Raw genomic sequence first — 27,550 nt, forward strand, 5'->3', positions numbered from 1 at the left:
GACCACTGAATGTTATTGAAAGATTGTATCAATCAATATGCAAAATGATGACCTTAATCCTGAGTCTGTGTGGATGCAAGGAAGATCCTTTTCATCATATTTCAATAATCAAAACCATGATTTGTTGATGTAATTTTATAAGTGCCAAATTTATATTCTTCTACCAACGTGTGTGATTAAAGTGCAAACGGTTGTAAATCAGCTTTTAATTGTGTCTTAAATGTGTCCATAGCTGCATTTTATACAGGTAAACCGATGTATCCCCTTGCTGGAGAACTGGCTACATGACATATGGGCTATACTGTTCAGCTCAGTCACAGTATGCAGCACACACACACACACACACACACACACACACACACACACACACACACACACACACACACACACACACACACACACACACACACACACACACACACACACACACACACACACACACACACACACACACACACACACACACACACAATAAAAGATGAACACGACACTCAACGCGCACTCAACACAGATGGCAAAAAAAAGGAAAATAAAGCGTGTACTTGGAGTGATCGAGCACACGTGCTCTTCCAGTGGCAAACACGTGCTTGTGTGTTGAGTTTTTTTTGTGTGTGGGAATGAGTGTTGTTTTTTTTGGTGGATTCTGTATGGATTCTTTAAAAATCTCTCCTCTAGGAGGACGAGACAAGCGTCACCGTGGCTTCAGCCCTGGTGCGCGTGCCCGTGGTACGTGGCTACTCCCCTTACGTCGTGCGTGCGCGCACCCTTCTATCGCGTGGTGGGGATCATCCATATTGCTACTAGTGGTAGAGATAAGGTTGTAATTTTGAGAGAATACCGGGCGTTTTATATGTTTTAATTTAGCATTGACCACTCTGCGTCTTAGACTGAAGGTTACTTGGTCTAGGGGTGGAGTGGAGAAGCAGCTGATACCAGGCGATTCCACCGAATACTTCATTTTTCTTCCCGAATTGAAGGCGAATTTGGGGGTGTCGTGAGGAAAGGGGGAAATGGCCACTCAGGTGGAGGCTCTATTGCCCAACAACCCTCTTGTCAAGCAAGAGGAGCATGGACATGCGGGCAACATGCTCCACGATGAGGTGTGTTCCGAGGCAGGGGCGAAGCAGAGGAGTACTGACGTTGCGGGGAGCCGCTCCAGGACGGACGACCCGGAGCAGGACACCGCGGACAACGAGGAGACCCCGAAACAGGGGACAGAGGAGAGCCACAGCCAGGGCAAAGACAGCCTGACGTCGGATCAGATGGTTTTTAACAACCTGACGGAGGACTCTTCTAAAGGCAACCCAAAGGAATTTACTGAAGCCCCCCCGCCCAAGGTGAACCCATGGACTAAGAAGATGAATGCGGTAACCGTGGTCAACGTGAACGGACAAGCTCATGGTGTGTATCCTCCTTCTGTGTTTGTGTCTCTCTGGACGGATTATGAGGGTAACTAACGTGTACGTTTTGGTTGCCTGATGACAAACCAGCTGTCGAGGGTCCGTTTTGGGCAAGCGGAGCTCCAGTTGGGAGTAAATGGCTGCACTGGTATGCTTGGTCTCTTGTCTGACGACTGCTGCTTGGTTACCTCGCTATATATAGAAGAAATGTGCTGTTCCCAGTTCTGTCTATGGTGATAACACGAGGAACTGGTGCAAAAGACACGTTGCCTAGCGTGCTGTGGGGAACATAACAGGTAGAGCTGGCTGTAGTGTGGGACCACTGAGTTGATCCCACCAATCGGTGCTTAAGACTCATCTAATCCAGTTTAACATCTATCAACAGCTTCATGCGTTGGATCGACAACAGTTGTCTTGCTTATCAGTTGAGCTATTCATAGAGTCTGTTGAAGGTGTCATCAAAAACGATGGTTTTATGTTGTGATTGATTTAGGTAAACCATGGAGCATGGCTGTTTCTACACCCATGCTCCACTGTTGGGAGCCTCACGTTGGTCTCTGTCCGCCCAGTGTTAGTCCTGTAAACAGCCCTGCCCGCCCCCTCATCCTCGTCTAAACGAGGACAACACTTAGTTTCTCATGTGCGTGTTCTAACTTCGGGTTCTGCATGTTGGACTGCGACTCGCTGGTCTGCTTCGGGATCATCTGATGTCCAGCATTGGACCCAAGGAGGCTCTGGATGTCTGCCTAGCTACCAGGCTAGCTAACAATAGCTCAAAGTCCTCCTGGGCCTAGTCCCACCGCAAGGCCTCCCTATGAGTGGGCTAGCTTAGCCCTGGGTAACGGGCGCCCAACGGTGCTTTTCTCACATTGCACGACGTGTTTACCTTCAGATCGGCTTTATTACAAGGCAATGCTCCTGAAGTCTGGACGATGGTTCTAAAAGGTTTGTGGTGTTAGCATTAAGACGAGCAGCTTATCGGGAGCATCACGTGTTCCTCCACGTGTTCCGGGCAGCATGGGGACAATGGCGCTGGCCTTCAGGCTGCGGGCTTTGATGCGTAACGTGGGAGGTGAACCCTTTTCTTACGAAAACGAGTGGTGCCTTGCGCAGGTCCATTTTAGACTGTTTGGTTAATCTATTCTCAACGCAACATCGACCATTTGAATCGTAATGCATAACAAGCTATGCTAACTAGCCAACACAACATTGCGTTCAGAACGTCCTATGACGTGAGTCGAGAATGCTCACACGGCCAGGTTTGCCATACATGTGGTAAAGGGTAATGTGACACATGTTGGTCTATTGACAGTGATTTGAAACGTGTAGCTGCTTTGCTGTGGACGTGAGCATGACGACGTCTCTGTCCCATGATCCCACTTGGCAACGTGGTGCGCTGTAGAGGCGACGTGGTGTTGACTCTCCACGCGTGTGTCCCCCATGCTGTCCGTGTAGCGACCCACCATCCCCCATTGACATGCAGCTGTCTGCTGTGTATTGTTGGTGAGTTAGGCCATAATGTGTTGCATGTTGGCCAAACTAAGAGTTTACTCCTGCCTCGTTGAAGGACAATTTATACAACTTGTATCACTAGGCTGGTTAAGATGGTTGATAGATGTAGTTTATATTAATGCTTTGCGTCGCATAAAAGTGGAGTTTGTTTACTTGGTTATAGTCGATATATATGTATTAAAAGGTTGTACCATGTCTGCTAGAATGACCTAATAAGGGAAACTGAATATGTTCATATCAAAAATCGACTAAGCATTGTACTGTTGTATCCATTGTTTGTAAATAAGTGCATTAATGCAAAGCAAGGGTTTTCATATGCACACATCTGTTGAGCTATGTTTCTTAGATCTCTAGCGTCAGCTAAATTAGTGTTATGTAAGGCACCACTTTATTGATCTTCTTGGCATTTCAGGTTAAACATATGAGGTTTCCATTGTTGTTAAAAGTCTCATTAAACATGTCACTGATCATGCACCCCATCATATGATATTTCAAGTAGGCCTATATCTTCCTAAAACAGCGTTAAGCAGCAGTAGAGTAGATCTGCGTCCCGTACCATATTCGTGCAAAACCTAAGAACAAGGACACACGCATGTGCCCTTGTGAAGTCAAATAACATGACCTCATTTGTGTAAACATGTGTTTTGTGTCCTTTCAATAAACCCAGGGAATGTTTTCATGTAATGCACTCCACTGAAGAGAAAAATCCTTAAAATGTTTACACATCAACTGCCAAATTTATATCAAGTTCAATTTGTCTGTAATCTGAAGGTTCGGCACAAAACTTGGGGTTTTTAGGACCCTCTTAAAGGTCAAACTATATTTGAGGAAATCTGGTATTCGTATTTCATCAATTTCAAGCTCATTTAAATGGGTGGTATGGAAGAGTGTGAGGTTGTCCTGTGAGGTGACTTGTCTAAGTCCTGGTCAAACATAACTGGTCTGGAGAGACCAATGAGTTCATTTTGATACATTAGCATTCCTTTAATGGCTGCAGAAACTTCCACAAAGGGCCAATGAGTCCCCAGTTCTGAGGGTCAGTTCTCCCAGTACTAGAAACAATAGAAGGGACTTTCGACTGGTTTTCTTTGAATTAGTACTATTTCTTGGAGCGTTGTTTTAATTTGGTATAACGTGAGTATAAAATAAAAAGTACAGAGCTTCCCCCAGAAAACGTCTTGGTCAAGGGGTGGAGGGGAGAAGAGATGTATGTTTTCTTTCCCTAAGAGTATTCTACTTTGTTAATGCATAATAATTAAAATATAGGCAGCCATCCTGCCCTCTTTGCGATTTGACACGCATTTGTTTTTGTATCCTGGTTTACGAGGTGTTGGTCGAAGCAACAGCGTCTCAGACTCCTTTGCAATGTAGCGTGCCGTAGGGCCTGCCCTGCGAGAAGGTATTTTCATGTTGGTTGTTTACGTTGACTTCATCTTTTGGGGGGGGGGGGGGGGCACAGTTGTCTGTAGACGAGGCATTTCTGCTGAATGAACGACCCTCTACAGTCACCTTTCACAAGATTACAACCATGTGCACATTCATGTCTGATTCTTAAAATATGTATGCCTTTAAATAAATGCCTTATATAATTCTAATAAAAGTTACTTCTAGCCTAATATAATAAACAGTCGGCTAATTAATAAAATACATCGATGAAATCATCAGTGGCCGGTCTCCGTGTGGACCGCAAGCTCCAGTAATTCTGATTATGCTCAGTATTCACACCCGACCAGGGCCATCCGTGTAATCCCTGCCTGTGGGGATTCGTGTTCTGAGAATGTGCTGCAGGCGACCGAAGAGCTTTGAGTATATCATTCGAGTATCATTTCTTAAAAATAGATTAAATCCATTCCCAATTGAAGGTGCAACCCTACAGTACTTATTGGCTCTTCATCCTAACGCCCCCTCCCCCTGCCTAACTGTTTTTGTAGGAACCCTGAGGGCTGAATGCTTACTTGAAAAGGTGCTGCATTTACTTATTGACTCATTTGAACTGGTTAATTCCTAAAAATTTAAACCTGAGAATTGATACGTGGCCGCTCCTAGATGGGCCGCCTTGGAAAGTTTTGATGAGGAAAGCCAGTGCATAATATTAATAACTAGGGCAGACAATAATAAAAGGATACAAAAAAAACGTCTGACATAATGGTCAAGGGAGAAAGTTAAAATCACATAGTATAGGCCAGGAAGGAACCAATATACAGGATAACAGGGATTATCAGCAAGGGCTTGTCGGGTAACCATCTATCTGTTCATAAATAAATGTATTGAATTTGGTGATACATCATTATTGCCTAATTCTTTCATTGAATTGCTCCAAAAATATTTAAATACGACACAGAAGCATTATGATGCTTTAATCTATTAACCAATGAGTGGGCTGAAGATATTGCTGTCAGAAGTTTATTCACCGGTTTCCGGTCTTCAATGAGCCGATGTATCCAGTTGAATTGAGTCTTAGTTGGCTATTGTTTAGGGCAGCCTACAATGTAATTATTGAAAAAAGACGTTCCAACTGCATGAGTTGCTATTCAAATGTGTGGTTGAATGCTATGCTGCTGTACATTACGCTTTCAGTTGAGGCTGGGATGTTCGTGCAGGTGGGCACTTTTGTAAACTTGGCAACCCCAGGGGGAACTCTGCCTACCCTGGTCAACGTAATGCTGTGGCAACGGATAACTCCTTAACCTCAAAGACATGGCTTCTTTCTCTGCTTGATTCTTGGATGTTAACTACCAGAAAGTAACTTTTTTAATTTTGGTGGATGCCTGAATTGTAGGTTATAAGTAATTATTTTATAGAATGTTATCAAAGCGGTCGGACTAACAGCGCTGCTGGTACACATCCTCCGCAGAATTGGGAGAGAGTGGCCTGTACAGGAGATTCTACAGCTGTAGTGTATTTTATCAGTGTCTTGGCGGCGTATCTGCAGACCCTGATAGGAATACGGGTCTTGTGAAGTTGTGAAGCTCTTTCTACAGGGAGGAGTGTGAGTACGGGCCAAGGGTGTGGGTTGTTGGCATTGGTAGTTATTGGGACAAAACAAATTTAAATGGGCATTCAAGGAGTCGCTTTAAACTGTATTGATTGCATCGATTTAATTGGACAGAAGAGTCCTGTGATTTGTGACCACGCCATGCATCTTTTACTTTACCAATTCATTTTCATACCCAGGTCCAGACCTTTAGTGTACTGTTCAGTCCTATATATTTACTGATCAATCCATGCCTGAAAGGGGCTAGGGTCATTGGGTCGCACATTTCATTGCACCCCCCTTTTTTTTTTTTTGCAATATTGCCATGGGGTGCTTCACGCATCCTCCATCTGCTCATATTCATTAGAAAATTTTAACTAAATACAATTTTTAATGTTTTTATTGCATGGGTGTTTTATTATTCAGTGGCTCGATATCTCTCTCCTCACAAACTACCTCTTGAGCTTTGACGTAAAAAAATGATAGGCCGGTAAATAGGTTCTTGAGTAACTCCAGTTCCATCTTGTCCTTTCCTGTTAAAACATCAACAAAACATCCATGTCTTATTTCCCATTTATGCACATGGTGCACTAATATATGGTGGGCCAGTACCACTATTACTTTCTCTGGAAAGAGAACCGGGAGAGGATTGTGTGACCATGTCTGACAAATTCGTTCTTCCTTCTTTCAATGAATGTACTCTACCCTTGTTTTTACCAAATGGATACCAGTGTATTTTTTTTTTTTTAATTACCTACTACAATTTTCGACAATTTTATGTGTGTAGAAAATACCAATACTAACAGTAATTAAGATACACAGGTTAAACATCCATTCTGGATATCTGACGATGTCCAACAGTTGATCGCCACCGTCTTCTTCTTCCAGAGGTTCTTGCTCTGCAGGTGATGTCACTGGTCACGTGACAGCAGTGAGGAGTCCTTTAAGCTGTGTGTGTGTGTGTGTGTGTGTGTGTGTCAGCTGTCTTGGCTAGCAGACAAAGCTGTCTGCTAGCATGCACTTGTCTGGCTGTCACTTGCTCCATATTTGGTTCTAGTGGATGGGCCTCTCTTCCATTGCTTTCGCCACTCCTGCTTGGAGGATTTTATGTCAGTCTGCCTGACTGGAGAACACTCTACAAGGTGGTGCAACAGATCCTACTCATTAATACATTAGATTAAGTTGGTGCTGCAATAATCCAGCTCTGAATCACTACCTTTGCTCTTCAACTTTCGTGTTAAACTAATTTAAAAGAATGGCTATAAGCATACCAAAACAAATGAAAACCACGAACTACCATGTACTTAGACCTTTAAAGCGGCTTGATAACAGGTTCAATCTGCTGATTGTTTATCTGTAGGAGAGAGAGCTGTGGCAAGTTACATTTGTGTGCCCAATGGCTAAAAAGTTGTTTACCCTCAAAGAGCGATCCAACGTTGTCGTTGGGTTCAAAAAACGATGACCACCTTATTCCCCATAGCGTGTTAAAACGAGACTCTCACTGTCCATCTTTAGATGTTAAAGAAAAGAAGAAATGACAAAACCGCCTCTCCTTCTTCTACCTCTGTGGTGGATGGTGTGCCTGTGGCCCCTGCGATGAGGGGCCCATCTGACAACTTCAGAGACTTGGATTGTATATTCGTCCAGCGTCTGCTCTGCTGTTCATTTCTGCTTTGCCGTAAATTCTATCCTTCACTGCGTATTTATAGGGAATGTTATGGAGAAATCACCACTCCTAACGGGAAATTGTCCAACAGCGTGCCACGTTGTATCCAAATTCATGTTCTGTCAAACAGTGTTATATCGCAGTTAGGTGTGTCCACGTTAAAAAAATAACTAGAAAAACGTATTCAATTACAAATTTATTGCTAGATGGAAAATGGAAGAATAATGGGAATTGAAGGTGTCAATAAAAGGTCGTATTGACTCTGACCCAGTCCTTTCAACATCGGACCCTCTGAAAGTGGGCTAATGAGTGGTAAGGGCACACCAATAGGACGCCGCTGTGGGTGGTGCTCTAAGCTAATGTTAATAGAAGTCCCTGCCCATGCATGTGCACTGCAAGCCACGACTTCTTACCGTCACAGCTGGCCAACACGGAGGGGATGTGGGAAACGCAGAGAATACTCCAGCAGTGGCAGGGTGAAGTTTGTTTGTTTGTTTCAGTCAATGTAAAATAAGAGATTTGTACAGTGACGGTAATGATGTACAGTTCGGGATATGCCACGTTTTAATCCCAGGGCTTGACTATCTTAAATGTACATCATTTCTGTTGACCCTACAACAGATGTATTCACATGCAGACTGATCCATTTGTCTATGTTGGCAACCTCTAAATGAGAAGTACATTTACGGCTTTTCTTCGTTGATGGTCTATTGTGTGATGATAGTTTGTGTCTGACCTTTGCTGATGGCCACGAGCAGTCACTGCTTACTGTGGCCCGTTTCCATTGGCCCATTTAGACTGGACAGAGTCAAACCATGCCATGCTGGTTTGTATTTCCAAAACTGGTTAAACGCCCACGCTTTGCAGTGTCGTTCACAAGATGATGATTCACTTAATGCTTGATTTGTTTTAATTGTTGTGTTCCTTTTAATTATACAAGTTGATTGAAAAGGTTAAGGAAGGCAGATAGTCTTTCTGATTTGTCTTTGTCTAAAGACTGGTCTCTCATATTTCATACTAGATCGCTGTCTGATATTCAACGTGTTTTCTCCTAATATCAAGGAGATACTCTGGCCCTCTTGAAACGTGTGAAACATTGACCATTGTGTAAACAAGACTTAAATTATCGTGGATATAATTGCTTGTTCAGTCCTTCTGAAACAACCCAAACATATAAAATGTGTCTAAAACAAATGAATCAAATGTCACAGTAGACTATAACAAATCTCCCCGGGCTACAATAAGTGCGTGTTTGTCTGTTTGTGTCGATGGACTCGTGACAAAGATGTCATCAGTGAAAAATATATCTTACGGCCTTGTTGGAGATGTGTATTCCCACTGCGCTCGGCTGACCAGTGAAAAGTAAAACCAGGCCAGTGTAGAATAATGGAAAAAGGCCCTTACTGGTGAACGGTCCTATCTGACCTGGTAGTACTGTGTAGTGGGGGCTCACTGGGCACAATCTGGAGAGAAAGCTCCTGTTCCCAGCAGCTGTCCCATCTACTCTGAGGCCACCCGCTGAAAAGCCGCTCACAGCTGGACCCGTGCATGGCTCTTCCCTGCTTGGGACACGTTGCTGTACTTATCTCTTTCAGAGTACAGGAACAAATCCTTGCTCAGCAGCCCTGTGGATTCTCTGCTTAGAAAAGTACATTGTTTTTCCACTGCCAAATTGGCAGTGAACTTTAGTTTTCAAAATTTCCTGTTGGGCTCAATTGTATCTCTTTACACCTCATTGCATTTGAGATGACAACATTCTTTATCAGTGACTAGGATCTTTGCAGCATTCCAATGTAGAAATATTTCCCATCTACAGCTAACGCTACTGCACAGGCGGTTTGATTTACTGGACCCGTTTGACCCGCTTTAAATGCAGGTGTGGGAAGTTGAGGATAAGCCTTTTGTATTTCAGCCAGTCTGCTATCTGAGTAACATTTTGCCTAACTAAAAGCCTATTATGCTATAATGCATGTTTTTCTAATTCCAACCTTGCTGTGCATTTAGTTTTGGGGCCATTCATCCAAATACATAAGCGATTAAGGGCTGCACCCCAAAAGGGTGTCAGCGACCTTCCTCCTGGTGCAGTACTTGTACTATCGGGAGCATGTAAAAGATTTGTAGAGATGCCATCCAAATGTTACTTTGGCAAGCATGAGGGGATCGTAGCTGGCCTGGACTAGACCTAAACAACTATCACTAACTAACTCTCCCTACAGCCTCAGCCAACATTTTTGGAAAGATATGCAAATAGTATAAATAAAGTACCAAATATAGTGCTTGATGTTAGGGCAGACGTCGAATTTGGACCGCGGACAGGGAATAGAAAGGGGTAAGAACTAGGGATGTGAATAACTCAATTTTTTCATGGTTGAATAATCGGTGGGTGGTATGAACGAATAATCGATTATTTGATGTTTGCCGACATTCACAAAGGCAGCCATGGATCGTCGGCAAGAAATCAGTCTTAAACGCAAAAAAACCACTACCTGGTTAAGGATGCACCAAAATGAAAATTCTTGACCGAAACCGAATAGACTGAAACAGTTGGCCGAAAGCCGAAAGCGAAGACCGAATGTGGCTTTTACTGTTTTTCATTCATTTTGCTTTAATTTTTCAACATTGCATAAATCAAACAATTAAATGTCCTTTTATAAACTTTTTTGTCTTGCTTTTCAATAAAAAAAAATCAATTACAAATTTGATTCAAAATATTTATTTAATACTGAACGTTTTCTAACATTCCAGCAGACCTTACAGCAAGAATTTAAGAACAATGTACCTTTTTAAATAAATGAGTAAAACAATTATTATTTTTATTAATTTTTTTAATCAAAAATAAAAATGTTCGGTGTATTATGTTCGGCCTTTTTACTCCTTCGGCCGAAACCGAACATTATGTTTTGGGCCATTTTCGGACAAACGTGTTCGGTGGCCGAATATTCGGTGCATCCCTATACCTGGTAAGTAGTTCCTGTCAAAGTTCCAGTCTGTTCAGCCTTCAAAACGAGAGCCGGTAAATTGTGAAAAATGCATTAATCTGTAATCCGAAAACGCGGTTGTATGTATAGACCCTATAGTATCTGTGGTATAAAGGCTGAATCGCGACGGTCTATACTTTCAACATAAAGTGTACATATTTATAATTCGAAATTCGTCCCAGCCTTACCACAGATACTATAGGGTCTAGCATATAACCGCGTTTTCTGATTAGTTTAATCGAACAGTAAGCTGACAACATCGCTAATTAACACTGCAACTGCAAATTAACCACACAGAGATAACCATGTCAACCGGTTCTTTTTGCGATCATTCTGCGTGCGCATCCGCCTTGTTGATAAACAAATATCGTATTTTCCGCACTATAAGGCGCACCGGAGTATAAGCCGCAGCAGCTAAATTGAATGATGTGTACATATATAAGCCGCACTGGAGCACGCCGCTTAAAGGTGGGGGGTCGCGGACCGGTCATAGAGCCCATAGAGTTAAAGTTGGTGGACTGTAACATCCATAGATTTAGGAGGTCCCCTAGTGGCCGTTAGCTGTAAAAATCCATAGATTAGCCGCACTGTTATATAAACCGCAGAATCGAAAAATGGGAAAAAAGGCGCGGCTTGTAGTCTGAAAATTACGCTAATCCCCCAATGGTCTTAATGGTCTTAATTTATTTTCTATGGCAAGTGAAATGGTATAAGCGGGATAATGCCCTTGGACACCTATCCAACATTAGTTCCGTCCGTTAATTCTCATTATTTGAATGGGAAAAAATGATAACGGTCCAAATGTTAACAATCGACTGACCCTCAGGAACGAATAATCAAATATTCTGACCCATCCCTATACAGAACGTGTGCAACGCATTCCATCACATGACCCAACTGGGTAATTTGGCCTAAAAATCTAATATATATTTTCAAACTAGTGGTCAACTTTCGAATTTAACTTATGTGTATTTTTAATCTAAAGAGTGTAGTTAGCAGCTTTTTAATGAATCCACTTTTTCCCTACTGGATGAATGGGCTAAGCTTCTTCTGGTGGTGGACAGCTGTTGATTTTGATCGTGTCCGGGAGAGAGTTGGGCTTCCCGGACAACTATACTATAACGTGGTATGTGGCGCATTACACCACAAAGTTACCGTGGGGTCGCAACGCTCATTCCTAGAAGTCGCTGCACAAACCTTTTTTTTTTTTTTGAAGTGTTTGAATCCCAACTAAAATATTGGGTTCAACTGTTTTTTTTTTTTTGCCAAATCGAGTTTAGAACTTTTATAAATCTTGTTTTTTTTGGTCCAGCCATTTCATTCAAGCATAGGAGAGTAAACATGATATTTTATGAAAATATCGCCCTGCCCCTAGCATGCCCTTGAGCTTAAGCAATGAAGGGACAAGCTTTATCAGAGCCAGAGCCTAGTACACATTGGCTTGATAACACCCACCTGTCTATTCTTGCTTTTCACAAGGTGGTTTCTCACCTAAGAACAGACTTAAAGATCCCATGCCATGCTATTTATGGATGCTTTAATATAGGTATTAGTGGGCCACAACCACAGTATTCAAAGACGTCCCCGAAATTCAGCCGTGGTGCAGAGTTACAGCCACTCCGAACCAGTCGCACATTGAGCTTCCCCCAAACGCGCTGTTTCGGTGGGCGTGTCAAGGCAGGTCAAGGAGGGGGGTGGGGGTGTGGCCCTGAGCAGCTTGTAGCCACAGTACAATGCGCTCTGGTTACGGTGGGCGTGTCAAGGCAGGTCAAGGAGGGGGGTGGGGGTGTGGCCCTGAGCAGCTTGTAGCCACAGTACCATGCGCTCTGTTTACGGTGGATGTATCGCAATGGCTCGTTGAAACCCATATTATACATAGATATCTATATAATATAATATAATATATAATGTATATTATCACCTGGCCCTGAGCAGCCCACGGTACCATGCGCTCTGTTTACGGTGGATGTATCGCAATGGCTCTTAGAAACCCATATTATACATAGATATCTATATCATATAATCTATAATATATATTATCACCTGGCCCTGAGCAGCTTGTAGCCACGGTAACATGCGCTCTGTTTACGGTGGATGTATCGCAATGGCTCTTAGAAACCCATTGTATACATAGATATCTATATCATAATATATATTATCACGGCCAAAAGCTGTGTGAGCCTCCAGACGATAGGCTATTATGAATCTCAAACGACCGCGTCTTCTTCAGATTGATGTGGAAGTGGAAGAACCAGAGACGTCGGAGAACGAAGTCCTTTGTGATTCATTATATCGTCTGGAGGTGCACACAGCTTTTGGCCGTGATAATATGTATTATTTGATATAGATATCTATGTATTATATGATATTATTTAGATGTAGAGCCCCAGGACTGTAACGCAAGTGTTGTACACTTCCTTGTTATTTGGATAACCGTTCTGCTGTTGGTGTGATGGCGCATAACGCGTCAGACTCTCGTCTCTGGTATTTCTACAACGAGACTCGTAGTGGGGGTTATCTCAGCCATGGTTGATAATGAATTGGGGGAAAGGAACTTTGGCTTTGACTCCCTGAAGTACATGAACCACGACATGGAGGAGAAGGGGATTGTTGGCCGCGAATGTATCCCGCTTGAGCCCTGCTTCCCGCCGCCTCGGCAGCGGTCAGCGCTAATCACCGCCTCCTGAAGCGGTGGTCCATCGGCAGCGAGGCTCCGGCGGGAGACGACCGCGGTCAACAATCCCTTTCTCCTCCATGTCGTGGTTCATGTACTTCAGGGAGTCAAAGCCAAAGTTCCTTTCCCCCCAATTCATTCTCAACCATGGCTGAGATAACCCCCACTACGAGTCTCGTTGTAGAAATACCAGAGACGAGAGTCCGACTTGTTTTATGCGGCATCACACCAACAGCAGAACGGTTATCCAAATAACAAGGAAGTGTACAACACTTGCGTTACAGTCCTGGAGCTCTATATCTAAATAATATCATATAATACATAGATATCTATATCAAATAATATTATCACGGCCAAAAGCTGTGTGCACGTCCAGACGATATAATGAATCCCAAAGGACTTCGTCGGGTTCTCCGACGTCTCTGGTTCTTCCACTTCCACATCAATCTGTAGTAGACAGAACCGCGCGCTGCCTGATGCCGGCGCAAGGAACCACCGCCCGGCTGCCCGCTGCCGGCGCAAGGAACCACCGCCCGGCTGCCCGCTGCCGGGCGGTGGTGCTTCGCGGCGGTGGTGCCTCGCGGCAACCGGCGGCAGGCAGCATGTCGCAGTTCATGTACTTCGATGTCGTTCTGCCATTGCATTCAAAATTCTGTAACTAGCCTGTTACTACGAACTAAGCAACTACAATACACGTATTAGCATTTAGCACTAGCTCAATCACGACTCCTTCAGAATTCTTGTGGGTGATTACGAACCAACCAAGTGGGCAGGGCCATGAATAATAGTTTGACAACGCTACGTCACAGTGTCAACTTATCCAGATTGGCTCATTTCTTCTGCCTTTTTCCTTTCATTGCCTATTGCATTCAGCAGACAAACTGCATAGATTTCAAACTTACCACAGCTCACAAACTTATTCAGACCTATGTTATTTAACAAACAGGAAAAATGTGATTTTAATGACATGGGCTCTTTAAGGCCAATTCACACCCTATGGTAAATACGGATAGGTACCCTTTCGTCCGGTCCCGGAGGTCGTTTTGTCCATCAGTGGGTCCGTCGCCTCTGAGCTTACGAATCCGGAGTGCTCCGGGAGAAACGGAGCAATACCAACGGAACTCAAGGCGGTAGTATAGAGTCCAACCATTTGCGAGAAAAGTAGTATAATATCCGATATGTATATATATTTTATTTAACGTTTGATACTTATAGTATACTATATACCTGACCTTTTTATTTTATTGTTCACCTCCTTTGACAATGAGTTGTAACACTAACGGTTCATTTAAAAATGGCACCACATTTTGAGGAGAGAATCTGCGGCTAGGTGAGTGGTGTCACATGCCACCGCCGCGTAGGCCTATACTTTTTGCGCCTTTTTTTGCCGAATTCGGATGACACAAAGCAAAATCATCTCCTCTACAGATGCCATATTTGCGATTGTCAATGCCGTTAATTTGTGACACAACAGTCAATGCCCACTAGAGGATGTATAGCGTAACATCCATTACAACGCTGAAACCGGACAGGGGTATGAAGGGTAGTCCCAGAGACAACGTTTGGTAAGGACGGACAAATTTCGTCCGGATCCGGAGTTATGAATCGGCCTTAATGCATGCATTACAGCTCTCTAGATGAATGGCTGGTTTACATAATGCTAGCTATATTTGATATTCACGTTGGCCTTCATTGCCATCTTGTTACAAGCATGGGAGAAGTGCAACGTCTTGAGGCATGCTGACGCTAAATGCTCACTTCCTTTTTTATTTTATTTCTTTTAAAAAGCTCACAAAGGTCGTTCCATTTGACTACTTCAGGCCATAAAACTGTTAATCAACGGTTAATTAAACTATTTATTCATTATTGATTGACATTTATTGAAGGAGTTTTGAGTAATGTAACAATTGCAACAAATTAAAATCTGCCAAAACGTAAAGAAAAGATTAAACGTAATTAACCAGTATGCCAAGGAAGCGCATACCATTTCAGATGGTTTAATATAGTACACTATGTCAGAACATCGAAATTATAACGGAATTGTATTCAGGGAACACGCAACGCTTGGTTATTGCCCCATGAAAAGAGGGCTGTCCAATCCATTGATTCACTTATTCTCTTCGCCTGTGGTTCAGCTGATTGTTGGAAAGTTGAGGTTTCCATTTAGTCTTGTTTTCTTGACATTGTAGATCTATGTTGATATACCAGTTATATGGCTGAAATCCTTCGGCCACGTACTGCTTAGATTATGCACTTTTAGAGACTTAATTATTTAGGATATCACCCTCGCCCATCTTCTGTTAAAGTGGTGGAGCAGCCCGTTGGTTTCAAGCAGAAGAAATTTGCGGGGAGTAGCCTTTTCCTATGAGGTTATAGATGCATTTTCAACAAACATGGGGATGTGTGTAATATGACAAGAATAGGACTACTCTTTGTTTTGCGTCATCCAAAAGGAGTGAAGCCAGTGTGCTGCAGGCTGGTTATTATCCCATGAGCGAGATCAATGAAACAGGCTGTATGTTTATAGTGAAGGGTAGACTACTTTTTTATGAGATAATTGACTCATGACGGACCATAATGAGAGCGCAGGTTGACCCAGATCCGTAATGTGCACAATCGTTTTCCAGTCACGTGATCTGCTCCTGCAATCGGCACATAAAAAAAAAGAAGCATTTGGAAGAAGGAACATTTACATTTTACTCTTGAATAGCCAATGGCAACCTTATTTACAACTGAATACGTAGGGGTCATCAGAGTGGAGTACATAAGGATCCCATGTAAGGGCTCTACACTGGGATATGTAGGACCATCGGCAAATGAAACCAAAATACTTTATAACTGTAATAGCTTAACTTAGTGAAAAAATGGTTAATCAATGACCAAATAATAACTTAAATAAACAAACAAATCATTTAAACACAAGTTAGTAGGCAGTCTTTCTTGAACTGGTCTTCATTAGCTTTCAAGAATCCAAAGTTCTGACTTTGGTATGATAACTGCCCTAATATCTCAATAACGATACCACAGCAAACTCCTAAAATGTCAGCAGGGCAGAGATCTGCTAACAAGGTGCATCGAGTAGTTTGTGTTCAGTCTGCTGTAGTGTGCACTGCAGGCAAATAATTCTGGGATTTAACTATCACCATGAAGTGCCATGCAATTAGGTATTCACTGAGTATCGGTGGATACCTATTGTATTTGTACTGGATATTTTTATTATTCTTTCCCTTAATTTGTACCAACATTTCTGAACCTGGTCTTCCATTCCTAATTACGCATTTTGGCCTAGTGGACCCATAATGTCTGTCTGGACTTTAAATTATTCACAAGCTTAAATTATTCACAAGCTCAAATGAGACAATCAGAAATGTGCTCCATGGACATGCCTGATTACATGATATTGGGTAAATTACCCCCAAAATATTAAAAGTATGTAACGGGCGTGTATACATTAACGTAACTACTTTACCATAAAAAGAAACTTTTATTTTTTATTATTATTTTTTTTTTTTTACTTTTCCCAGGGACAGATTTGACAGCTGCAAGCCTACGTGCGCAAGCCTACGTGCGCAAGCCTGCGTGCGCAAGCCTGCGTGCGCAAGCCTGCGTGCGCAAGCCTGCGTGCGCAAGCCTGCGTGCGCAAGCCTGCGTGCTTGCGCACACTACGAGACACACTAGTAGCGTGAAGCTGTTGCTGCATCTCAGACATCGCTCCTGCAGGCATTTTCCAAAGCCAGTCCTTACAACAAAAAAAAACAGTGGTGGAACTGTTTACCTTTGCAAGGACATGGTTCCCTTTATGAAAAGTCGATACAGAAGGCTTTAAAGAGATTGTCGAAACACTGGATCCCAGGTACGCGTTACCTGCCCGCACACAGTTCAGCCAAATTGAGGTGCTTAGGGTGCACTCACACTAGGCCATCTGGCCTTGGCCGTTGGCCATCGCAACTGTGGCCTGGCCACGGTAGGCGCTTGTACATATGTCATCACGTCGTAACACTTCATCACCAAGCGTCCGCTGCATGGACCATAATAAAGTCATTGATTCGCGGATTCTCCCAAATACATTGGAATTCTTGTGGGTCTTCTCCAACTGTGCCTGAATAGCATCGTCTGCCCAAAAGGCTAACAGACACTCGACTTCTCTATGGGACCAACGTGAACCAACAGTTGAACCGCTTGACGCCATGTTTACCGTTTAATGGGAAAGAAGGCTTGTCGCCTTTATTATGTCCATGGTTGTCGCATGGACTATACGTCATCCAGCTCAGGTTGCGTAGCCGTGCGTGTGCATGTGTCGGCTCATTAGCATCTGTACCGTGGCGGCCCGTACCGTAGCAGCACACCTCTCCCAAGTGGCCAAGTTGGCCTGGCCTGGCCAGACCGGCCACACTCACACTGGCAGATTTGAGCACGGAAGGTGTGAAAACGGCCATGGCCAGATGGCCTAGTGTGTGTGCACCCTTAAACAATACGGCAAGTGGAGAAAGAAATCCATACTATAAAACATTAGTGTTTTTCAGAGATGGAAGTAACTTGAAAAAAGATTTTGAAAGATTTTTCTTCAGAAGCATTTATATCGGAATTAGAAGATACTATTAATATACCTTGATATAATACTGTTACATCTATGCCTCAAATCATACTGTGATATACATTTTATTCCATACCGTACAGCCGTAGTAGGGCTCCAGACTGCGTCCAAAATGTGAGGTTTTTTTTACACATTAAACGGGGAAGGGGTGCGTCAACAAATCCGGAATCTGTAGCAGGCCAATGAGTGTGAGAAGGATAGGGAATGACCAATTTTAGTGGCTAATGTGTGGAGGGGGAGTGTCCTAGAGATTAGATATCGTGCGTGCGTAACCATCTCTGTGAGCAAACTATTGACTCGTTCTTCGGACCTGTGGCCAGAGTCCTGCACAGGTCTTATTTTGCAAACCTGCACCCGCCTGCAATACTTAAAACCGCATCCGACCTGTGTTCCACACCCGACCCGACCCGCTATAAATTCATATCGAAGCCCGACACGCACCCGAAGGCGAATTAGACACATTAGTTGGAACGCCAGGGAATAACACTGTGTTGTTTGGCCTGGTGCTTTAGATTGCTGTTCCAAAAAATAACATCATCCACTGTTGATGGTTTCAGTTGACTCCTCCGCTCCTGATTAACATATCCAGCACGGGAGAAGTCTCGCTCGCAATCGTAAAACCCGCGTCCGACCCGCGCTGTTCAGGCGTCCGACCCGACCCTCACCCGTGTCCGACACTACATTATTTTTCACCCGTTTCATCCAAATTGTGCGGGTACCCAAACCAGTCAGGACTTCATGTGCCATAAAGGGCTTTTCACGCCTGCTACATTCTCAGTGGAGAGGAGAGCGGGCAGAGAGGAGGCGCAGCGTCCTGTCAAGCGGCACGACAAGCGGGCGCACTCCCGCAAAATTGTCGCTTCCGTGCTCGTCGAACGCATGCGCGTACATGTGGAAAGTTGGTATAGATGAGAATCACTATGAAATGTGACACTGAATTTGAAACTGCACATTGTAATTTCTGCATCTATAAAAATATGTATTGTAGTAATACAGTGGGAAAAAATGAGAATCACATTGGCATGTTGATTTACGCTGTGTGCCCCTAAAATGGTTGTTCCCTTAAAATGTTCTGTTGGTGGCCACAGTGCTCCTAGTGAAAAGAATTAGTCTGGAGCCCTGCCTAGTTTGTTGATTATTATCAGACTCGATACAATCTGTGTTTATGTGCCTTCTTGTTTCTTGATACATTTCGTTGCAGAGAATGGCCAAAGTGGCAAAAAAAGTTTATTTAATTTGGAAATCAGGTGGCCACTGCAAATTGCGTTTGAATGTTTACTTGTTAAACTGCAGTGTACCGTAAACAAATGTAGCACAGGGGTCTACAACCCCGGGCATCACACAGCTAGGGGGGGATAGCCGACAACCTGTCTGTTGTCCCCCTTGTCTCTCTGCTCTAAAGTACCTGACTAGATTAGTGCCTGTTAGATAAAGATACCCCGTAGATCTGAAAAGATTGCATTCAACACTTAAACTCCTTGGCTCAACAGCAATAATCCAGGTGCATTATATCGCATGACCAGTTGTAGAGCAAATCAAATGACAGACATGCACACTGAGACAACTTATTTTGTTGGATTGGTGTATGCATATTTAAATGTGTCTCTGCCTTCCCCATACAGTGTCTCCATATCAGTGAGTTCCAACATTGCTTAGGTGTAGCGCAGAGCACGGTCTAATCATTCAACCCCACATTGCTATGTGTAGCACCCTGCACTGTTAATCAATCAGCACCACAGCAGACAACTGCTTACATGTAGCACCTAGCACCGTTTAATCTATCAGTCCCACACTGCTTACCTTTAGCGCCTAGCACTATTTAATCATTCAGCCCCACACTAGTTACCTTTTTAGCGCCTAACACCGTTTTATTATTCAGGCCCAACTGGCCATGCAGTATCCCTCATACATCTTTTTTTTTTTTTACATTTGATCTTTCTTTTTAAAAAAAAAAAAGAATTCTCAGTACTGTGGCCGCATCAACATTTTCCCATTGGTGATGATTAAAGTGTTAACTTATTTATAGGATTGAACCAAAACATATAAACATCCCTTCAATATAATGCAAACAAACTTTACGCACTACGAACACTGATTTAAACATAAGTCCCATTAACCGCAGAATAGTTTGGCCTGTGTACACTCTGGGGAGGAGACTATTCATATGCACAGGACAAAAAGGGAACGCCACACCAGCTAACCTGGAAGTGATGGAGCTGAACATTGGTTAAACTAAGTGTGTGTGTGTGTGTGTGTGTGTGTGTGTGTGTGTGTGTGTGTGTGTGTGTGTGTGTGTGTGTGTGTGTGTGTGTGTGTGTGTGTGTGTGTGTGTGTGTGTGTGTGTGTGTGTGTGTAATGGTTGAACTGATATTTTGAATTATTCATACCATCGTGTTGCAGTCAAACATCAGAACAAGAATAACAGCCTTCAGTATTGCTGCACTGTGCCCTTCAACCAAACTTCAGGCTTGTTCATCTTTAAGCATATGTATGTGTTCCGGGAGCAGAGAACATTAAATGGTAAAATATTTTATATTAACTAACTTGAAACAAAAAATGGTGTTATTAATTGGCTACGAAGGGAAATCTGTAACTTGGAGATCTTGGAGATTCCAAAATCCTTGTTGTTCGTCCAGAAAGCGATTGGGCCGGATGTGCTAAAAGCTACTTTCAATAACAATTAGACACTTAACAGTATCAGAATAGTTGTTAGCGTAGATCCTAGCATATGGATGGGGGGGGGGGGGGTTAGATTAGACGCAGAGTTATCGATAACGACCGGCGTTCTATACATTATCCCTTACATATCCCGCTGCTTCGGGTTTGCCTTTTTAGGTGCGTTGCGAGGAGGAGCGGGCGAATCTGCTGTCAGTGCGTGTGCATGTATTATACGCGGGTTTATCCAATAAGTGGTAGTGTACCCGTGCACCAGTGCACACGTGAGTTTGTGAACGAGAATGACAGGGAGAAAAGTTCAAAATCGCTTTAAATAGAAAAAGCGCAATGAATTTGTGGCGCCCAGAGTTAAGTCTGTGGCGCTGCGCCACACAAGGTCCGACCAATCGCACTCTGACACGGTCCGACCAATCGCACTGACACAGTCCGACCAATGGCCAGACAATCGTAGCCAATTCGAAAACGACCTACATGTCTAGCTTTAATGCGAGCCTGGAGATAGTCTCACACTAATCGGAGTATTCTTTCTCTGTTAATCCTTACTATTTATCCCATTCCAGCATTCTGACCAAAATACAAACAACTTGGACCTCATGTACCTGAGAGGACAATTCTGGGTGATCAAACCATCGTTACGTTCTCGTTAACTTTGCAAGACAGCTTGTATACTACAAAAAAATGTATGGGACGTTTGCTGCTTACAATGTATTATTAATATTACATAACATCTGAACCGTGTCCTGTCTTTTCCTAGCCTCATAAAGCTGTCTGTAGAGAAGCCCTTAAAACTGTTGTATTTTGACAGGGCGGATGGGCCATCAAAATTCAATTTGAATGTTAAATCAAGGTGTTTATACTGGTTAAATGGTTTGACTATATTGACTGTGGTTTAAGGCAGCAAAATGGTTATGTACAAACTTAGACTTGGAATTGTGTGTGTTTGATGTTGGTACAAAGATCTTAACTGAGGCATTCACTCAAATCCCTAATAGGGAAGGGTACCAAACTGAAAAAGAAATGTTGGGTTGTACATTGTATTAGTATCGCAGTGTTGCCCGAACATAGACCAATGTGTGGCGCAGCGCCACAGAATCAACACCGAGCCCCACAAATTGTTTCTTTTTTTTTTTTTTTTTTTTTGTGATTTTCAAATATAAATATCGTTCCGTTCATTCATCTCCTCATAGCACTCTCTCCCTGTCAATCTCATTCACACACGCATACGCACAGAGACAAGCGCGCATTCATGCCAGCGCGGGTACAACTAAAAACAGCTGATTCGCCCGCTCCTCCTCTCAAAGCGCCTATCAAAGGAAAACCCAAAGCAGCGGGATATTTGGCACAGAAGACGGTCAGCGACCGTTTTACCAAAGTTTAGTATGATGTACTGTGCTCAAAATTATTGTTAACTCAGAAAAGTTAATGTTAGCCCTTATGAACTAAATACAGTTGAATACAAGAACAGGTTGATATTGATTGAGGTAGTTCTTCAGTTGAATATTTGAAATGAAAACCTCCAGCTTTAGTTGTCTTGTGCAATTCATTCCTTGAATCTCACAGAATCTAAAGATTGTCAGTAAAATAGGCAAACATTTATGTAAAAAATGAACTTTAACATCATTTTTAGTGAGTAATTCTCAACAAGAAACTTTAAAGACAGGTCTTCCTCCAACATAAAGTCAAGGTCTTTGTATGAGCAAACTAATTCTACTGGCCTTTTATGTAATGTATGGAGTTAGGGCAAGGAATGAAACCAGGCAGGGTTCTGCTAAAAAGGTTTTTCGTTGTCGTCTTGTAGCTTTAAAATTGTCTGATCAGGTGACAATCGATAAGCATAAAGGTGTATATTTAACATGGCAACTTTAGAAAGTTTGTTTGAATGCCTCCCTTCGATAGGTCCATGCTGATAAATCACTGGCTGTAGTTTCTATAAGGCAACATTGTTGTAGTTTGACTATACCCCAATATTATGAATTCAGAGTACCGTCACAGTGGATTAGTGTCCTACTGGTTTAGTGTCTTCAGCCACCAGTGCAATGGCTCCCTCAATAATGGGATTACCACGATCAGCAAGCTTTGTGTCAACAAGCTTGTGAGGCCACAGTGTCGGTGAAATCCCTTTAACTTGCCGGTGCTTCCCGTGCTACAGGTGCCCATGGGCCAAGGTTTCTGTCCTCTAACCCTTTGGGTCTATTATGATGCTAGCAGGGAGATTATGAGTAAATGGTGAATATCATCATCATTATGGGTCCATCACCATCCACTGCACAATGATATGAACATAAAAAATGCAATTCCTTTTATTTGACTCCTGTGAAATAAAATAATTCAGTCAGATCATGAAGAGAAGGGCCCAAATCCTGGAAGATGTCGAACTCCTCGAATGACGTGAATAGTGTTGGGTTTCATCTCGGACATGAAGCCGCTCCTGCAGCTCTGCTTTCAGCTCCAGTTAGTGCTGAATCATCTGTGAAGACCACATGTGTTTTCATTGTGTGGGAGCTGTCAATCTTTTCTATAATTCCATTTGAATTTCAAACCATATTATTGTTTATATTCAAATTATTAGTCTATTATTTAGGGGTGCAACAGATCACAAAACTCATGGTTTGGATTGTGTCACGGTTTTTGAGTCACGGGTCGGATCATTTTCGGATCAACAACAACAATAAAGATAACAAGACAAATGTGACTTTAAATAAAATCTTCAAATGTGTAAAAACTAAATAAAGTGAACAATTAGCGAGAAGACTACAACCAAACATAATCGCGTCCGGTTCCGGTTTCTGCTTCAATGGGATTTACGGAACGCCAAATAAAACACAACAGAAACTGTATTTCGCTACGATACTTGATGATGTTGTAATACTGGAATAGTCCTTTAAACATGCGCTGATCATGTGAACGCGCAACTTTTTTTTTATCAGCCGATCCGAGGATCACTTGCGTCCCGAACTGTGAGGGTTGATCCGTACAGATCACGGGTAACCCGTGAACCGTTGCACCACTACTATTATTACTATGTACCTATACACAGGCTTATGTCAGAGTCTCCGTTGTCCGGTAATAACCGGTCATTGACCGGAAAAAAAATGAGGAGGACCGGAAATTCTAAATGTCTCCGATCAGAATGACCAATGGAAATAATACTCTCTGCACAATTTGAATTGTGTTTTAAATATGATACTGTGGTCATTTCTTTAGCCAATTCATCTCAAACAATGAGGGTTTCGATTGACCCGACCCGGCCAGACCCGCAGGCTGGGTCGTGCCGTGCCGTTATTTCCCACCACTATCCTCGAGTTGTGTCTGGCCGGGCCTTTGATCGAGCGTTTGTGTTTTTTTTTTAATCATTGCTTTATTGTCCTAATCTGAAGAGAAATCTATGCCATAAACAGAAATATTATAGGCCTTTATTACACGGGTCTTCTCAATGCAATGGAACGCTCCGTTCACTAGCATGGGTAGTAAGTAGTTCAGTAACTTGTCAACCCCAGCGTCTTTGGCGGACTATTTCACTGCTGATCAACACTACGAATGCTGGTAACGAATAATTGGTATAAAGACACACCATGTGAAGTTATTTTTTCATTTTGGCAAGTAGCTGTGTAATAAGCGGGATAATGTGTGGAACGTCGCCGGTCATTATCGAAAATAAGCCCCTTCAGGGCGAAGCAAGACACCTCCGCTGCGCGTCGGTGTCCTGTTCGCCCTGTCTGGGATCATTTTCCCGATAATGACCGGCGTTCTATGCATTATTCCTTGCATACATATTTAGCAGAGCAGGCCTAAGTGACAAATGTGTACAAAGTTACACATGTATAAAAAAAATGTCTGGTTGAAATCGGGCTCGGGCTCATAATTACAGTTAATGTGTCGGGCCGGGCCGGGCTCGGACAGAACGTGCACAGGCTCGGGTCTTGTTGGGTCGGGCTTGATTTTCTGGGCCCGATCTAAAAACGTTAAAATGAAACCTTCCAGGTCACATGACCGGCACCAATTTTTTCTAGCGGAAACATTGGCTTATGCATTGCATAATTACCACCATCAGCAAGGAATTGTTTAATGTTCTGTGTAATAGAGGGCATTCTACAAATAAACGTATTTCTTTCTAAGTAAATAATATTAGGCACAGAATTATATTGTATACAAAGACGCTTCTTGACGGTGTTAGAGAGCACTGACTAAGTTGAGTTTTCACACAGCAATAAAATATCTTATTGAGTTGAATGCTACACATCAGGGCTGTCAAAATGAACTTCGCTATTCGAATATAATTCGAATTTTTAAAATTCGGCAACTAACGTTCGAACTTCTTTTTTTTTTTTTCGCGAGCAGAAACAGAGCTGGAAAGCATAACTCCTAAAAACTTAAAAAGCACTGTGTGGAATTTTTTTGGATTTCCATCGAGAAACGGGAAGATTACATCCAGAGAAACCGTCATTTGCAAATTATGCTGTAAGTCGTTAAAGTACCACTCGACTACGAGCAACATGAGCGCACACCTCCATTCAGTGCATTACTACTCGAGTACGCAGAACATTTAGCGGCTGAGGAAGAGCCACGGTCAAAACAGCCAAGAATAACATCGTTTTTGCCTCCCTCCTCATCTCGTTGTCTGCCAGCTGGGCGGCAAGAGACAATAACGAAAAAGCTGACTGAGTTTATCTGCAAAGATATGAGGCCAGTTAACATCTCGCAGGGGGACGGGTTTAAGGAGTTCATCCGCGAGATTGAGCCACGGTACACGTTCCCTCTCGTGGGACAATTACCAACAGAATTGTAAAGCTGTATGATACCACTAAAGAAAACATCCGTGAAATTATTAGTGGACAATCGATCGCCCTAACCACAGATGGATGGAAATCAGTGGCCACGGACTCATATGTGACGGTCACGGCACATTTCATAAACAAGGACTGGGAAAGGAAGGATATCGTTCTCCAAACGACAGAATTAAAAAAAAGCCACTGCCGAGAATGTTGCCGAGCTTCTTCATTAAACATCATTGCTTGAATATTTCTGGCGTTATATCTTACCTATTTATTTAAGTTTTGTATTGATTTGGTAAAACTTGTTGCAAATGTTACATAACAGATTTGGTTGACGTGCCCTCTAGTGGACGCGGGACGTAGGCCTAATAATAAGATGGTATCGGTGTATATAATGATATAAAAAAACAAACAAAAAAAATTAAATATTCGAATATTATTCGAATATTCAACATAAGAAGCATTAGAAATTCGAATATGATTTGAGGGGAGGATTGACAGCCCTAGTACACATACAACGCAATTGTCTCTAGCCAGGGAGTGTTTGTTTGTGTGTGTGCATTTGTCCTAGAGACCCATGTTGTCGTCTTTAAGGTCAACGTTCAGACACAGCTCTTCACTTGAATGCATTGCCAGTCAGTACTAGGGACTCTAGCGTTGGCCCCATCGACCCTGTGTAATCAGTCATGTCACGATGCATTTTTGCTGCTCTTAAGCTATTTCATGGCGGCTCTAATTCACCCGTACTTGCTGATAACGATCGACTTTGGTGAATTGTTTTCTGCAGGCTAGGTTTTGTGATGCTGCAGATTTAGTTTTGTTAGTCCAATGATTGGGGATTTGAAGTCTGAACTGTATATTTCACCGCATTATCAGCACTTTTGAGATATGGCTGTAATGTGATTTTCTTTAATTCTGGTTCAATTTAAATCCTCTGGTTTTATTTAGGTAAATACAGTATATGTCTGGAACTTTGCAATCGATGTGACCAGGCGTTTAAGTATCTGCCCAATGCCCTCTGTGTTTGATTGTGCTCTAAAGTCACATGTTTGTTTCCACAGAGCCCACGGGCCCGGCCAAGGTGGTGCGGGCAGGGAACCCACCCCGGCCCCGGCGAGGGGGAAAGGTAATGGCCACAGTTGGGTTGGAGGGTGTGCGGTACATACACATGCATACCGTTATGGATTATTTTGCCTTACATAAGGTACCAATCTCTTGACACAGCTCTAGGGCTGGTTTACTGCCTCTTGATCCTCTCATCCTACGGTGAATTGATCTGCTAATCTGCTATGATGTATTATAATGTATCACCATGCATTACTGGTAGCCAGACTATACATAGGTTTGACGACCTACACATAACATTCATTATACATTCTATTTTTCTCATAAGATCTTGGACTTTATGTACTTGGCCACAATGACTAAAATACTTAATATTGGGTTTGAAATACCAATGACATAAACACAATTTGTAAAACAAGTAATTTCCTTTTTTTCCTTTTTCCCCCATGTATGATTTGGACACTCAGGTTGGAGATTTTGGAGACGCCAACAACTGGCCAACTCCAGGGGAGATCGCCACGAAAGACACACAGGTGGGTTTCTCTCGGTTTGAACACTGGCTGGCAGTTAAAGCATCAGCTGCTGACAACACGGGACGTCCAATTATCTGTCATTCCTAAATAAGTGAATAAAAGCTTGGTTTGTATAGTATTTCAACATGTTATCCTGACAACTGCTTGCACAGCAAGCAGTTGAGGGCATTGTGTTGAGAGAAGCTAGGCATGTAAGAGGTTTAGGGCTGTTTGTTACACAGGATGGTCTTGCAAGCCCAGACAGACCGGACTGTTAGATGGTACTGGTTAGGCGTTGTCCGCCCCGCTGGCTTCTGTTTTCTGTTTTTTTTAGTTGTGGTTAGCCACTAATTTGGCATGGTCCGGGCGTCTATGTTGAGACGCATGTAAGAGGGCCTTCCTGCTCAAAAGCCCAGAGTTGCACAACAGATATCCGTGGTGACTATACCATTTAAATTGTACAAGTATTGACTATCGGAAACCTTTGGCCATTCAGTTTAACTAAAAAATGATTTATTAATTTATGTATTGGTCTTGCATCAGAAAAAATGTTTTTCTCGTACCAAGATTTTTGTTGTTTTAGTATTCGAGACTGAATAGCCACGGAAAAATTTCGACAGCGCTACCCACACATGTGCATACACACATGTATGTTCTGTGACAGGGTAGCCTGCTTCAGGCAGCTGTTCAAAAACCCACCAGAAAGCCACCGTGTTCCTGTCGTGTT

General features: G+C 42.8%; 1 protein-coding gene across 3 annotated transcripts in view; it reads left to right on the forward strand.

The window, feature by feature from the left end:
- The first annotated feature begins 728 nt into the window (after nt 1-728).
- Nucleotides 729-27,550, forward strand: part of larp1 (La ribonucleoprotein 1, translational regulator) — a 45,315-nt gene continuing 18,493 nt past the window's right edge. Inside the window, exons 1-3 of one of the 3 annotated variants that reach the window (XM_056595647.1) lie at nt 729-1,401; nt 26,308-26,372; nt 26,779-26,844. In XM_056595647.1, the coding sequence (XP_056451622.1) occupies nt 1,011-1,401; nt 26,308-26,372; nt 26,779-26,844 (522 nt within the window). In that variant the 5' untranslated portion in view covers nt 729-1,010. The other 2 variants (XM_056595646.1, XM_056595648.1) reach the window with 2 other exon arrangements.

Source organism: Gadus chalcogrammus, chromosome 7 (assembly GCF_026213295.1).
Source record: "Gadus chalcogrammus isolate NIFS_2021 chromosome 7, NIFS_Gcha_1.0, whole genome shotgun sequence".
In the NCBI taxonomy this organism is placed as follows: Eukaryota; Metazoa; Chordata; class Actinopteri; order Gadiformes; family Gadidae; genus Gadus; species Gadus chalcogrammus.